Source organism: Vitis vinifera, chromosome 16, assembly GCF_030704535.1.
Source record: "Vitis vinifera cultivar Pinot Noir 40024 chromosome 16, ASM3070453v1".
In the NCBI taxonomy this organism is placed as follows: domain Eukaryota; kingdom Viridiplantae; phylum Streptophyta; class Magnoliopsida; order Vitales; family Vitaceae; genus Vitis; species Vitis vinifera.
Window position 1 is genome coordinate 27,174,320 of NC_081820.1, and position 15,701 is coordinate 27,190,020.

Consider the following 15,701-nt stretch of genomic DNA (forward strand, 5'->3'; position numbering starts at 1 on the left):
CTTTCTATGTTTTAGTTTTTTATTATGGAATTATTCGAGGGGTGGATGGAAATTCAATGTACTTATTTTCTTTTTTTATTTTATTATTATTTTAAATTTAAACTAAATTACTAATTTAACATGACATTACATTGCAACTTTTCATTGTCAACTCATTATCTAATGGGAAATTGTATTCCTAAATCCTATCCACCTTCCTTGTTTCCTTATTTCCTCACCCACCTTAATGAATTTTTTTAATATTAAAGACCCCTAATAAGAGAATGAAAATAGCCTTTGTTTTTTTACTTAATTCTAAATTAAATTTTAATATTTAATAGTATTAAGTATTAGGTTGCTTGTTTTTATCGTATTTTATTTTTATTAAGTATTAAAAAATAAAGAAAAACCATTATATTATTTTTTCTATTTAACAAAAAGTTTATAATAAATCACAAAAAAGTTAAAAAAACAAACAACTTAAATTCTTAAAACAAATTATATTTAACAAAAATCCAAAAAATAACACTCTCTAAATGAATTTCCTCACCACCTTCGCTCAATCCCCTTGGAGCCCTAAACTTGTGTACTTCTATTTTTCAAGATTTATTTTTACAAGTAAAATTAAGAAGAAAAAAAAAATCGTGTTTGTTAAACCCTTTACTTTTAAAAATTTGATTGCAAAAATCAAAATGTTATGTCATAAAAAAATTTTGACTTCCAAATTTTAAAATATGAAATTAACTCTCTTAATGTTTCTTACCAAATCAACAATGGTGGATTCAGAAGACATGCTTATCTGCTAATGTCTAAAATGCAAAATGGAGATGTCTCTTATGGTAAAAATGAGAGAAAAATGGTGGGTGGAGAGGAAAGATGGAGGAAGAAGAAGAAAGATGGAGCGAAGGATTTTTTTTGGGGGAACATTGAGTTTCGATAGGTGGATGCATTGATGGAATGTAAGGGTTAAAATGGGCAAAGAAATTGGGTGGATGAGGAAATAGGAATTAAGATGGGTAGAAATATAATTTCTCTTATATAATATCTTAAAATTTTGAATGCATATAACAATGTAAGTATTTTACATTTAGTAAACAAAATTAAGTAAAGAGAGCTTGATTTAATGAATCAACTTTTTTGTGTTTGTTAGGTCAAAATTTAGTCTGGTCTCATGGTTGTTGGAAGGTTATGAGTCAAAAGTTAAATTTTCTTTTGAATACTGGTGATGAGGTTGAAGGAGAGACACAAACTTTAAGCCAATAATTATGTAGTTTCTTTTTATGACCATAGGGTATCTCACCTTTAATCCTATTGGAGTTTGAGAACATCATGATTAGTCTTTGTAAATCATATAATCATTTGGTGCCATATCATGATCTTGGTCAACATTTTTTTTCTTTTTTCTTTTTTACAATCTTTTTTTTTTATTGTTTCCTTTGACAATCAATGAATGAAGGTTGTTTGTCCTCTAACAATGAATTAGATGATCTTAATCTATACTTAATGATTTGTTAGTCTAGTTTCAATGCATGATAGAACTTTTTTAGGGTATATGAAGTGATTAAATAGACGTAAGCATGCGTAATATTGATGCTATGATCCTTGATGCTTACGAGAAAAAAGTTATCGATTTTTTTATGTCAAATACACTACCATGTTATTTTGTTTTTAAAAAAACTCCAATTTTGTGAATCTTTTTGGTTTCTTAGAAAATAAAACATGAATTCTCAACTTCTAGAACACCTTAAAAAAAACCCTAAAATCGAGAATTTGAGACATCGATGTGGTTGGATGAACCATTATGTTGATTAGTTAGTGAAAATAACATGTTTAATTGTTAAAACAATGATAAAGAGTTAACCGCACGCATGCGAGAGAGTTTAATTTGCAGAGAAAATTACTTTATGAGAGTCATTAATTTAGTTTCTATCACACTTACGAGAAATTTTCTTATACTCAATCCCTTCACATGGATGAGCCATTATGTTGATTAGTTAGTGAAAATAACATGTTTAATTGTTGAAACAATGATAAAGAGTTAACCGCACACATGCAAGAGGGTTTAATTTGCAGAAAAAATTACTTTATGAGAGTTATTAATTTAGTTTCTATTATACTTAGGAGGAATTTTCTTATGCTCAATCCCTTCACAAGAACCTTTTTTTTTTCTTTAAGTTATTAACCCTATGTTCTCAATAGATCCAATCAATGCATCATGACATACAAACTTTTCCTAGGTTTGATCACTCACCTTGGTGGATTAATTCCCAATTACATTATAAAGAAATATGATAGTTATATTTTTTAAGGTTTCTTTTGTCGGGTTTTTTTTTTTTTCCGAATATATAACAAAAATTCAACATGATTACGTTATTAACAAAGTTAATTTTGTGCGATATGAGTCACTCATCTACCTTGTATAAACACCGAGTGGTATAGGTCTGTCTCTGTACCCTACACTCTACTAAAAAATATCCAAGATTTGGTTAAAGCTCCGATCATTGTTAAGTGATATTGTCATTCATTCAATTACATGTGAGGTTTATAATCATACTTAGGATTTTAGATGACTTATTTGATAATTTATCGGGAATTTTAAAGAAGGAAGTCCCCTAATCACAATGAATCTAGAACCCTAAATGGAAACCTAATAAAAAAAACTGATGAATCTAGAAATTATTGTGTAAAATGGTATCATATTGTAATAGTGATCAACCCCCGTAACCCTAGTAGTAACCTATGATACTGAGGTAGGCAGTAGGGTAAAGTTGAGTGAACCTTATAGAAATTTCATATTCTCATCACATAGACAAATTTAGAGAAGCAAGGGAAAAAGGTTTGGAGGGAAGAGTAATAGAGAAGATACCTAGGTTTGGCAAGAAAAGGACCTCCATGATGGCCTGATGGGGGCTGGTGCAACTCCATCTACCACTTTAAAACTACCCTAGTGGCACCACCTCAGACCAACAAAAAAGAGAAAATGTTTTAATAAAAGGGAGGGTCTATCATCAGTCTATGTCTGGGGGATTTGCTGAGTGGAGGAGATTATTCTCCCTCCTAGGCACAGCTCCCCAAGGGAATGTTTGTGGGTTCCACACAGAAAATCCTCCAAGAGGGGAATGGCAGTCAAGCTAGGGTTTCAATGCCTTCAAATATTTAAAAAGAAAAATGAAGAAGGAATATGGCCTGGGAAGCAATAATATTAATGATCATTCATGGAAATGGGGGCACATTGTGATGGATGAGAGGCTTCAAAGACTAAGTGGGTACTGTAAAAGGAAATCATTAGGTGGGGCATTGGTGGAGACTGGTGAGCTTGTTTTCAGTAGAGATTATTGGGTTTGTTGCTATAAACTTGATTGAAGAAGAGAGAGAGAGAGAGATAGAGAGAGAGAGAGAGAGAAGGAAGGCTTGTCAATACTTTACTGTCTAATATAAAGTCTCTTCTCGAAGTGGTCTACCATGTGAGGATATGGAAGATGGGTCATACCTAGTTGTTATGGTTATTCTTTTCTCTCCTGTAGATTTGCTTCATGAGAGGGTGCTTTAATGGCTGGAAGAATCTCAAAGACTCATATGGGAACTGATAAGACTCTGACACTCCTGACCTGTTTGGCAAGCAAAAAGAAAGAGAGGGAAAAAAGAAAAAAAGAAAACATAAAAAGAAAAAAGCAAAAGCTTGGGGGTGGAAAGGATGACAGCAATCATTCCATGACATGAAATAAACTAAAAATAATTGCCAATCAACCCACAAATGAAACAACAAGTCCTCTTAGGATTATAAAAGCTCTCCTTGATTACAAACTTCAATAATATATATCACTGACTCCTGTTGAAAGATCAACAAACAGATAACAATGGGGTGGGTGCTAGCTGTACATAATAGAAGAAGAAGAAGATGAAGAAACATATGAACCAAAATTAAGCCTGGTGCAAGGCCAACAAGTGGGAATCAAAGCTTGTTTCTCTGAAAGATGGGATATGGGTTTTGCTTGGGCTCTCTTTTCCTCTATCTCTACATACAGACAGTATCATTCCAAGACATTGACACCCCTCTTGAAGCCAAACCTAAAATGAGCTTCAAACCACCACATTGATGAAAAGAGTACTAAAGGGAGAACAGGAAAGTAAAAGGGAGAGAAAATTTAAAAAGCAAAAATTTCATGAAGAAGTACAACAAATGAAAGAAAAGAAAAGAAACCCATGTACCCTATCTGTTAGTTTTGATCATCATCGACTCCAAACAAGCCAGTCAGCAAAGCAAGTGAAAGAGAAAAACAAAGAGAGAGAGAACCCCACCTTGACCACCACCTTCTTTTTCTTCTTCTTCTTCTTAATTGCTTTTTTTTTTTTTTTCTAGATTATTTACCATGATCCTCCACCCAACATTCCATTCCAATACCCAGCTGAGTCTCCTTGAACTCCTCTACTTTGCTCAAACTCAGTGGTGTTTGAAACTTGCTTCAAATCCTCAAGTGGGAACAACAGCCTTGCACCACTCTCCTGAACTCCTTGCAGACTCCCATACCCACTTTGAAACCCATCCAGAGAAAAATTAAGAGTTGGTTTGAACTCCTGCAGAGGAAACCCAGATGAGTAAATTGAATTTGAATCAGAAACCGACATGGGCATGAAAGAACCCAGTCCCCTGGAAGCAATCCCAGTACTCTTGAGCAGCTCCATGGCTGAGAGGTGATGATGGGATGAAGATGAAGATGGGGTAGGGTTTTGGAGGTGGGGTTTGCTGTCACCATTGTAGGACAAATCAGCAAATTCAGATATGCTGTTGTTGTAATCCTCAGGAGGAGGTGGGAAAGCTAGGTTGAGATCTTGGCCTTCATGGATCTTAGGGTTTTGAGAAGCAGATGATGGAAACCCTGGAGGAGTACTAGTGATAAGATGATCAGGAAGCAATTTTTTTGAAGAAGCTGGTGATGATGATGAAGAAGAAGAAGAAGTTGACCTCTTGTTCTTCCTTGAACCGCCACCAACTGGAACATTTCTGAGAGAACCACCCTCTGTCCAATACCTTCTACAAGTTTTGCAGAAGTATCTAGGCTGTGAGAGACTGTAGTTGTTATAGTAACAGAACTTTGTATTGGTTGAATTGCACCTTGGGCAGTTCAAAGCTTGATCCTTCTGTGGCCTTGCCCTCCTCTCAGCCACAGGCCCTGAGCTTTCCATGGGTTTAACCACTCCAATCCCCTAAAAATCCAGACAAGAAAGAAAAGGCCATGAGGCATAAATTCATCATCAGAAAACCATAGTGTTTGTCTCTCAAGAAAAAAAAATGGAGCCAAAGTCATGGGAAACAAACAAGACAAAGAAAACGAGGTCGCTAGCTAGCTTTACACTAGTGAGGATTACAGCAGCAAGCAATAAAAACAAATTATAACTGCTTTTTTCTTGGCCCTTTTTAGCATCAGATAGTATTTTTGAAAAGAAAAAAAAATTAAAACAAAAAAGTGCAGTACTTTCAATTTGAAACTGATGAAAGATCTCAAAATGACAACAACACAAAATTCAAATATTAGTGGGGGCTCAACAGCATCATCTCATGGAAAAAAAGTTCTCAACTTTTAGAACAATCAACAAGAAAAAAATTTCAAAACCCACAGCCAAAAAATAAAAATAAAATTCTAAAGTCTGAATTTTGCCTTGAATATCTACACCTATATCTATATAAATAGAGCAAACCCCAAAAAAGAGAAGATCTCATGATTTCATAGAGAGAAAACATGGGGTCTGTGTACCTGTGGCCACTGAGCTGTGTCCATGGATTTTGAGAAGAAAGACAAATGAAAAGGAAGTAGGAAAAGCTATGGAGAGACTTTGAGAGAGAGGAGAAAATCACCCACTTTTTCTCAGCAGCTGCTCTTAAAAGCAAGAGGGAACACTTTGAGGGAGATATTATATGTTGGGTGGTTCCATGCGTTTGGATTACTACCTATGTGAATGAATGAATGAATGAGATTGAGAAGGGGTTGGGGGTAGTTTTGTCAATTCTTAATCTTTCACTCTTTGTTGATTGTTTTTTTTTTTTTAATTAATTACTTAACCTAGGATGCCTTAAATGGGTGGATGGGATTTTTAAATAAATACTATTATTACTTTATTTTTTTTAAAATCATGATGGTAGGTATAATTGTGAAGCTTGATGGGGAAAGTAACAAGGAAAAGTTAAAAATAAAAAATGTTAATGAAAATCATTTTTTCATATTTAGTGAATCTTGAAAAATATAAATAAAATTAGTTAAAAAAGAAAAAAAAAATTGATTTATAAAAATATATGTAAATAATTTATTAACTTTAACTTTATATTTTATTTTATTTTTTATCTTTTCTTTCATTAATTTTTTTTTCTTTCCTCAAAATTTTCAAGAATTAAAATAAATATTTTTAAAACTATATGAAAACTATGTACGGTAGTGTGAGTCTTAAAAGAAGAATTGATCACAAAATCTATTTATCTTGAAAAACAATTTTCTTTTGCAAAATTCGAGAATTATTCTTGATTTTACATATTATTAAAAGTTTGTTTGCTAGTGATTTTAATCAGAGCCGACAAATCTACAGGGTTGGTAATTGAAATTACAATTCCAATAATCATATTTTATTTAAACTTTATAGAATTGAAGTGGGAAAAGGCCATATTAGCATATGCAAAACATGGAAAGGTGATAATAGTAATAAAAGGACTTTTGAAATGGTGATGGATTCAAATCAAAGTAAGAAGGATTCTTTTTTCCTTCCTTGTTTCACTCTCTGAGGTGACTCCAATTGGTATGAAAAGTTTTGAGAGTTAGTTGGTCGGTTGGCTCTACAAAGAACCAAATTTAGGGTATGGAATATGGTGATGATGTTATGATCATTTAGATTTCACAGTGTGGATGAGTTCAAATTGTGACAAAAGCATATGGAGATATGAAAGAATTTGCTAAAGTTTCTCTTTTTTCTCTTTGGTGGGTAGGATGTTACTTGAGCTTGCTTTTATTTTTTGGCAACTTTCCCCTATGCTACTATTAATATTTTGTCTCTAACTTCTACAAGAAGTTATTAAAAAAAGAAAAAAAAAGTGGTTTTGATTTTTCTTTAAACTAATGAAGCAGGAGAAAAATATTGTTTAAATTTTAAGTTTTAAAATTAACTCAGATGTAGAAGGCAAACCTGATAGATAAGTGCATTTATTTTTATGAATGCAAGAAAAAATAAAGATTATTTTAAAATATATTTATATATATATATGCAAAATAAAAGAAAATGTAGTTTAGTATAGTAAGATGTGTGATAAAATCATATAAATGAAATTTTTTTAATAAGAAAAATAAAAGTTTTGTGATTTAATTTATACAATGTTATGGTCTTCGAAAATCTCGGAATGACAAAAAAACTATATCGGTAAGTTCAGAATAAGTCTTTTAATTTCAAGTAATATAACTTCTAATTTGCAAATACAGAAATAAATCAAAACCCTTATTTATGTGTGAAGAAATTAATTTTATATATATAGATATTTCATATATAATAATATGAGATTACAAATAAATAGATAAATTCCTCGTGTGGGTTAGATGCGATAAAAATGTGACCCTTCACTTATAAGAGATAAAAACAATAGGGGAGACTCAAGCATAAAACTTATGATTAATCGCGATTTTAGTAATACATGATCATAAAAAAAATATCTTATTACATGAACCCAATGGCAAAAATTGTGAAAAAGAATAGAAAGCAAAAAAGAAGAGAAACATTTCCTCTTTCCCAAACTAATTAAGTAAAAAAGACAATTGACATAAAGGACCCAAAGTTGCATAAAAATACATACAACAATTGGTGATGACAGCATTCTCCTAATGCAATAACCATGAAAAATGTGGAACCCACTTTGGGGAAAATCAGAGTAAGCAAACATGACAAGAGAGAAGAGAAGGAGAAAAAGGAGGAGGGTGGTAGTGTGGTGATGCAACTCAAGAAGTGACAAGAGAGAGTGTTGGTGGGATCCAATTACATATAATATATATAATATAAATGTATGGGTTTGTGACTTGTGATGAAGACTAAAATTATAGGGAGTTTCTTTTCCTTCTTTTCTAGATGATGGAGAGTCTTGGATTTGATTGGAATTCACAAAATCCAATGGGAATGGCCATCTTAAAAAGGAGGTAAGAGGACTGCACCCACTGCCTCTGATATATGTATGAATGATCAAGTCTCAAGTCTCAAAGTGTGAAGGGAATATATATATGGATACACTAATGCACACATACCCACCTCCCAAATATTCCTTTTGTCAACTTAGCTCTTTCTTGGTATTGCTCTATCAAGCCATGGGCAACCCCACCAAAGGTTGAGTTGGGATTTTTTTATTTATTTATCTATTTATACCATTTTCTTGAAATATTTGTAAAAAAAAAAAAAGTTGTTATAAAAATAATTTGGGTTTTATAATAGTTAAAAACTATTCTAATATACCTTTACCATAATAAAGTTATCTTTTTAAAAAAATATTCTAATATATATTTACATCATATTAAAACTTAAAAATTTTTCTTTAAAAGATGATTTTAGAATTCAATATTTAAATTTAAAATTTTTGTTGTAGATTTATAAATATTTTTTTAATTATTATTATTATTTTAAAAAATTTAGAATGATTTATTTATTTTTCAAAATCCCACTTGAGTTGTGGGTTATCTTGTCACTCAAATCTTTTTAAATGAATTTCTACCATTTCTTTTACCAATTTTTTTAACCAATATGTTTAAATGCCATGCCATTGCTAGTCAAACTACTCCATACATGTATTGTTTAATTAATTCAATGGTTACAAATACTCTATGATGATTGGAAAGTTCTCAAAATTCGCCCATTCTTTGTGAGCTTAAAAAAAAATAAAAATAAAAATTAAGGATATTTATAATTTAAATTATTTTCGAATTATTTGGTGGATTTACTTCTCTATAAATGTATTGATTTTGTTAATAATTACGTTGTATTTCCCTCATTTCATTAAATTAAATTAATAAAAAAAATATGGATTTCCAAAAATACATCAATTTTCTTTCTATTTTATAACATTAATTCCAAAATATAACGTTTGGACCTTCTGCGGCTCACTTTAGCAAACAATCGAAAGCGCACCATAGCAAGAGGCCTGCAGTCCGTGGCGGCGTCGCCGGCTGGGACTCCGGATTTCCAGCCGGTCAGAGTCGTTACATCTGCAGATGGGATACGTGGCACAATTCAACAGCTCTATTGGTGCGACCCCACCTGAGTGCCAATGAAAAATAGAAACATGTCAAGGGGAGGAATATTTAGGTGTGTTGAAAGGTTCCATCATAGCGTGCGAGTGTACAATCAAGTAGAACAAACGAATCCTGATGATGATTGATGAAACGACATCGTCACGTGGTGGGTTGTTGCAGCGTTCAGATTCTGCTTCCTCGTCAACCACTCAGCTAGTGTTTGATTCCTTTCCAATAATTTGAAATTCTAGAATTAAGTCTTTTTTTTTTTTTTTTTTAATTTCCTAATTTTCAACTAATACTATAAGGCATTTTCTATATCTTTTTTTATAAGAACCAATTATAGTTTTCATAAATAATAAAAGAAATTATGAATTTCAATTTTATAAATTGCTTCTTACATTTTCCAATGCCATCTATTTTGAATTTTAATAAAAATTAAAATATTTATACTCTTTAATTATATGTAAATTAATTTGATTATTTGATGCATATGTTTGATTCCGTCACAATTTAAGAAAGCTACTATAAAATAATACATTTAAGATCAAGAAAAATTATTATTTTAACAAAGTTATTCATCAATAAATAAATATTTATTAATTTAGAGATAATATTACGTTTATACTCACCTATATGACTTATAAATAAAAAAGAAATAATAGAAAATTAATATATAAAAATTTATAAAAATCTAAAAAAAAAGAAGAATTTTTTCATATTTACTAAAACTTTTAAAATATCAATATCATCCTTACAAAATTATGCCTTTGAGTTTACCTTGATAAAGACATCATACACCACACAAACTCTGGACTTTTGGTTCATTGTTTGTTGAGGTCACAGTTTTAAAAAGCAGCCAAGGCTCAAGGTGGTTACTCCCTAGTTATAAGGCATCACTTGCCAAGAAATATGCCTCAATAAAAACACAAACTCTAGACCTTTGGTTCATCGTTTGTTGAGGTCACAATTTTACCCTACTTATAAGGCATCTACTTCATTTTTATTTACATATTATTTTTATTTCCCTTTTTTTTTCTTTTTCTTTTTTTATTCCCTTCCATCATTCCACTTAAATCCCATAGGTTTAATCCTGTAAAATCTGACCCATTTTCTCATTAAGCGAAGGATACGAAATAAATCAGATTGATTTTTCGATCAAAAGTACTATGTGAAATATTCGATTTTTTTCTCTTCCTTTATCCCTATCCCATAGGTACAACGTTTAAATCAATAGAGAACCTTTTCTCCTGTATCTGTATGAATCGATATTATTACATTCCAATTCCTCCCCGAAACCTCCCAAGGAAAATCCCGAAGTGGATCCCAAAATGACGAGTTAGTATGAGCTTATCCATGCGGATTGCTTGCCATGAAATATGCCTTATATTTTGTCAAATTCATTGTTTCTTTATTGAATGCTGCTTCTACATATTTATAATCTGATTGAAATACATCTCAAATCATCCCAAGTCCATTTCACTTCACTCGAACATGCGCATCATGTTGTACCTTAGGTCTGAGCCATACAAACTTTTACATCTTAAGGCACGCCAGAGGCCATGGCCAGGTTCTCATACTCTACTGGTAGATAGTCATAATGATTTCAACTAGGGGTGTGGGTCATAGGAATCTCATTCCAGGATCCCCACACACCTAAATGTGACCTTTAATTAAGGAAAAGACCGCAATAATTTTCCCTCCCGTTTTCATAATCCACGTGCAAGATCAAAAGTGTCAATATGATTTGAAATGAAACGTGAAAATGAAATGATTTGAGATTTCACTTTCATTTTGCCAGCCCCATGTAGCTTAGCTAATGGAATTCCATTCCCACCTCAAGACTTTATCTTCCACTTCACTCTTGTCCCACTTGTGTATCATTATCAATCCAGGAGATCTTTGTTTGGATTTTCAAAAGAGAAGATAAAAAGAAAAGCAACAGAAAATGTAAAGTAATTTTGAAAATTAGTTTTAGAATTTTTCATGCTTCTTTTATAAAAGAAAAAAACCCTAAAACACGATCACAAGTCATGATCAGGAAAAGACATTTTCTATTTATGTAAAATCTGAAGTAAGATTGATGCAAACTGTCATTCAAACTTCAAATTTCACTTGAATTCAAAGTTTTTCAATTTTTTTGCATTTGGACAAAATAATTTACAAATAATATTTGAATAATGTTTCGTCTTCAGAGGAAAAAACAACAACAACAACAACAACCGGAGTCTTTTGACTAATTGGATCCTAAAAGGTACCAAGAAAAGACAAAAATCAGAAAGAACACTTCCATTTTTCGTTTGGTTTACTGTGAAGCACTCTACTAAATTCAAAACTATTCTAGTATTTTTTTTACCCTTCACTTTTCTTATTTTCTTTCATCTCTCTCCTTTGCTTTTGCCCCTGTACTCTCCCTGAAACTTCCAAGATTCAAATGGACCCTCCTAAGAATAAAAATGATCCCTATAAACACCTTAATGCCCTACAGAAAAGGGCTCATAGAATGTGAACCAACCATAAAAATACTAGACACCCACCTTTGACATGAATTAAAAAAAGAAACCCTAGAAAAGAACCCAACATATTGCCTTCCTTATTGCTTAATAGAGAAGGCATTTCCTACTTTTGAACACACAATCTTTCCAGGAAAGAGACCTTTTCTTCTAGGGTGGGTCCAACCCACTAAGAAGAATTAAATTGTGGGGCATTTTCAACTCTGGGCCTAAAGGTTCCTCCTTAGCCAAGTGGTGGTGTTCTGTTCTTGTAAGTCCATGCATGCCTAACAATTAAGTTTGATTAATCAATTCAATAATGCTAAATCAATGATATAATATGTTAGTGCTTTGATAACCCAGCTCAAAAAATCAGAATAACATATTATTAGTCAAACAGCAATTTGACACCTACATTAAACAATTGAAGCAAAAACCCTAATGAGTCTCATTATTCGCATCAATCTTCTTAGTTTAATAGCAAAAATTAATCTAATCTAGACTTACTGTGGCAAAAATTCGGAGTTGTTCAGACATAGTTGTGGTTGGAACATCAACTCTGACATCAGAATCAACTATGTGCCGAGTATCATTCACCTGCATGATAAAAGCTTGTCAGCGTGGGTGTCTTTTAAATCAATACAATTTGGGGATAAATGCACAAGGAAGATCATTTTTCTGGATGATATCAATTACATGGCTTCAACTGAAAATGGTCTAAGAAATGAAAATCGTGTACACGATCATAGATAAAAAAAACCTGTTCCCACCGACCCACCCCCCTCCACACCAAATCTATTTCTGGTGTCATCTCAGATTCTCCATTTCTGGTAGGGAGATTTTCCCTATCAGGTAAAGGCCCCACCCAGTTGAACATTACATATCTCAAGTGCTGGTATGTCAGAGTGATGGGTTGATATGGATGACAGTACACGCTATATCAACAGATGAACGAATATGATACAGAAGCAAATAGTTTAACATCATGCATATGTATTGGACTTCAAGCTACTCATTCAACTTGCAGACGTTGATGAACTTCTGAACTGCGTTGTGATATTGGGTTCCCTGTAACAATGACATGAATGTAAACATGTTAGCCAGAGTTGGTTGGAAGCAGATTATTGCCCAATCTGATGAGTTCAAACTAAAATTTTAAATAAAGTAACCAAACAGGATGTTGTAAGCTCAAAGTTTTCACTAGTGAAGTTATATTTGGTGTGATACTGACGTTTACTTGCATAATTGAGTTGCTTTATCATTTACTATGATCCATTCAGGTGGGTTTCCAAATTCCAATCTAATAAATATCCTGGGGGGCCTAGATATATTGGAGGGACCAATTAAAAATGGATCCTAAAATTCTGGTCACCTCTCGGAGAACTCTACTAGCCCATTTGGGAGATCAGAAGCTATGGCCACAATGTCAAGTGGCTGTAAGATGAGACGCCTTGACCCATCAAAGGACAGGGAGACAAAGCATCTAACTGAAAGGAGAGGTTAGAATCAACTTTCTTAAGTCTCCCACATCCTAGTGCTAGCATTATGGAATTCACAGGAACTATCAGTCATGTTGATGATGTTTGGATTTTACCTAACCCTGGAAGGCGGAAGAATTGGATACTTCTACCTGCAATCCATGTCTTCCCTCAACTAAGGTTCAAAATTTAACAGCAGCCTTTCTCCTATGATGATTGGTGACTGATAAACGAAGCTTGAAGTGAATGATGGGATAGGGGCAGTAGTTCTAGAAAGGAAAAAGCAAAGAGGCTGGAGAACTGAGAATCCTGCTGGAAACTGGCATTAATTCTTACTTGATGTAGATTGATTCCCATGTACCTATTTGCATTAGCTCTATTAATAGCATGCTGCTGCATGTCAGCATGACTAACAGTCAGTAGTTCTCTAGGGGAACCTACAAATGGTATAGTGGCAATCTTTCACAGTGCCTTCAGCTGCCACCCACTTGTATCCAACACCACCAAATCATGACCTCACTTGAACTCCTTTCTTCTGTCTATTTTCTTATGAACAAGGTGGCCAAGTTAGGAATCATCTTCAAGCCCACTGGGCCTTTCTTCCAGCTCATAGGCTGTCATACCAATTGGTTCTTGTTATGTACCATAAATATTTGAACATTGTTTGACAATGTGATGACGAAAGCTCACCAAACATGTGGCACAATATGTAGCCCTTATGAAACAGGGGCTCAGTAAGAGAAAAGTACATTATCAGGTCAGTTTAATCAATTTATTTAACACCCAGATCCCTGATGGATAGTTTGAATAGTTCAGTAAGGCTTAAAGGAATTGACAAACATTACCTCCCAGTAAAGTTGGTTGCAGTCCATGCACTGCCAAAATTCTAGATTTGAGTCAAACAAGCAGTTGGGAATTACTTGGAAACCTTTTGCAGCTTCACTAGCCTCTTCTGCTGTTAGCGGCTTTTGGATAAACCTCCCATTGCATTTGGTGCACCTTGACATTAGCTGATCCTCGCAAATTTTCAATTGGAATGTTTCGATTACCTACAACAATAATTAAAATTCAGGCATTGCTACACCAATGTATCAGATGATTGACAAACCCAATTCCTTATTAGTATATAGCAAAACAGTAAATACAATCTATAACAGACATAGTGGTAAGAATTCTCATGTCAACAATGACCACACTCTATAGTGATCTTCTATGAGGTCCTAGGATGCTGTAGTTCAGCAGTGTAACATTTTCTAAGTGTAAACTGACATATTGGATGATGTTAGACTGCATGATATAAATTGTGGTCCAAATCCTACAAGTTTAAGCTTTCGGGAAAATTGGTAGTTCAATATAGAATCAAAGCCTTGTTTGGTGGAAGGTCAAGCATTGGAACCTCGTCACTGCATGTTTATTTACCTAATTTATTAGGCCCATATGGAAGCCTAAAATGGAGGCTACACATGAGAGAGGGTGTTAAAGTGCATGATGTATATTGTGGGCCCAAATCTTATAAGATTATACTTTTAGGAAAATTGGTAGTTCAACAGATAAGAACAAAGAATCTATTTAAACAATTTAAACTAAGCCACCAATACTTGAGCAAGATTGTAAAGTACCGCTTCAATACTTTACTGTCATCAGAAGAGCACCAAAACAAATTCCAAAATTGGATGCTTAGATTTCAAGTCATTGAATTGGATGAAAAACCTACCTTTTCTCACTTTTCATTTATCTATCATTTGCATAGTCACATAATTCCAAACAAATAACTTTCAATCGTTAAAAAAAAAAAAAAAATTCTAAAGTTTCTTTTCATAGAATATGCACACTTTTTAATTTCCCTCTTTGGCAAACAACTGCATGTATACCTCAAGTAGCTGTTCATTTTTGAGAAGATTCTTCACCCTATATATTTGATTTTTTATCAAATACTCATGTCTCAGTAGCTTGGAATCTCGCGTCAAGAGCACCCTATTCTCTTTCCGTGCTTGATCAATTAACTCCCTAAAAAGAATGAATAATAAATAAAGGGGTTAAAGATTATATTTTACATAGAAAATAAATATCAAACATGATGTTAAAACTAGTTCCATTGTTAAATATATTAAAAAATAATTGAAACTACAGTGAGAGGAAAACCTAGATTCAGGTTTTTTTGAATATGGTATTGCAGCATCTATCCCAACACATCGTAAATGCTTTGCTAAGCCTTCCACCTGAGTAAATGTTCAATTAGCACCATTCTTATAATCTGATCATGACTATTTAAATTCTAGGTGACATTTAAATGAAAACTTAAATGAACATAGAGAAGGGAAGGAAGAATGTAACGACCCGCTCTCAACCGTGTAGATATTGTCCGCTTTGGACCCAAAGGGGCCCTCATGGCTTTAAAACGCGTCTTAAAGCCGTGAGGGCCCCTTTGGGTCCAAAGCAGACAATATCTACACGGTTGGGAGCAGGTCATTACAAAGAAAGTGTTTTATTCTGAGCCATTACAACTA

At 33.2% G+C, this 15,701-nt stretch overlaps 2 protein-coding genes across 3 annotated transcripts in view; both read right to left on the reverse strand.

Moving 5' to 3' along the window:
• Nucleotides 1–3,734: 3,734 nt before the first annotated feature.
• LOC100264143 (dof zinc finger protein 1) lies at nucleotides 3,735–5,927 on the reverse strand. 2 transcript variants are annotated; one of them, XM_002275574.4, is made up of 2 exons: nucleotides 5,733–5,927; nucleotides 3,735–5,184 (listed from the first exon to the last, which is right to left on the reverse strand). In XM_002275574.4, exons 1-2 carry the CDS (start codon nucleotides 5,754–5,756, stop codon nucleotides 4,345–4,347), a joined length of 864 nt encoding a protein of 287 aa, XP_002275610.1. In that variant the 5' UTR covers nucleotides 5,757–5,927; the 3' UTR covers nucleotides 3,735–4,344. The 2 variants fall into 2 exon arrangements, with proteins under 2 accessions (XP_002275610.1, XP_010662899.1); XM_010664597.2 differs by having other exon boundaries at nucleotides 5,838–5,925.
• Nucleotides 5,928–12,047: 6,120 nt separating this feature from the next.
• LOC100255486 (uncharacterized) overlaps nucleotides 12,048–15,701 on the reverse strand; it is a 31,591-nt gene continuing 27,937 nt past the window's right edge. Inside the window, exons 5-9 of the mRNA XM_019226183.2 lie at nucleotides 15,337–15,413; nucleotides 15,066–15,201; nucleotides 14,040–14,243; nucleotides 12,729–12,784; nucleotides 12,048–12,313 (exon numbers count right to left, since the gene is read on the reverse strand). Of these exons, the coding sequence (XP_019081728.1) occupies nucleotides 12,310–12,313; nucleotides 12,729–12,784; nucleotides 14,040–14,243; nucleotides 15,066–15,201; nucleotides 15,337–15,413 (477 nt within the window). The 3' untranslated portion in view covers nucleotides 12,048–12,309. The remainder of the gene's footprint in view (nucleotides 12,314–12,728; nucleotides 12,785–14,039; nucleotides 14,244–15,065; nucleotides 15,202–15,336; nucleotides 15,414–15,701) is intronic.

Bases quoted from the DNA above. Each gene is read 5' to 3' on its own strand.
- LOC100264143 (XM_002275574.4), bottom strand. From the start codon at position 5,756: ATGGACACAGCTCAGTGGCCACAG. The intron at 5,185-5,732 runs GTACACAGACCC...CTGGATTTTTAG, and splicing joins ACACAGCTCAGTGGCCACAG to GGGATTGGAGTGGTTAAACC.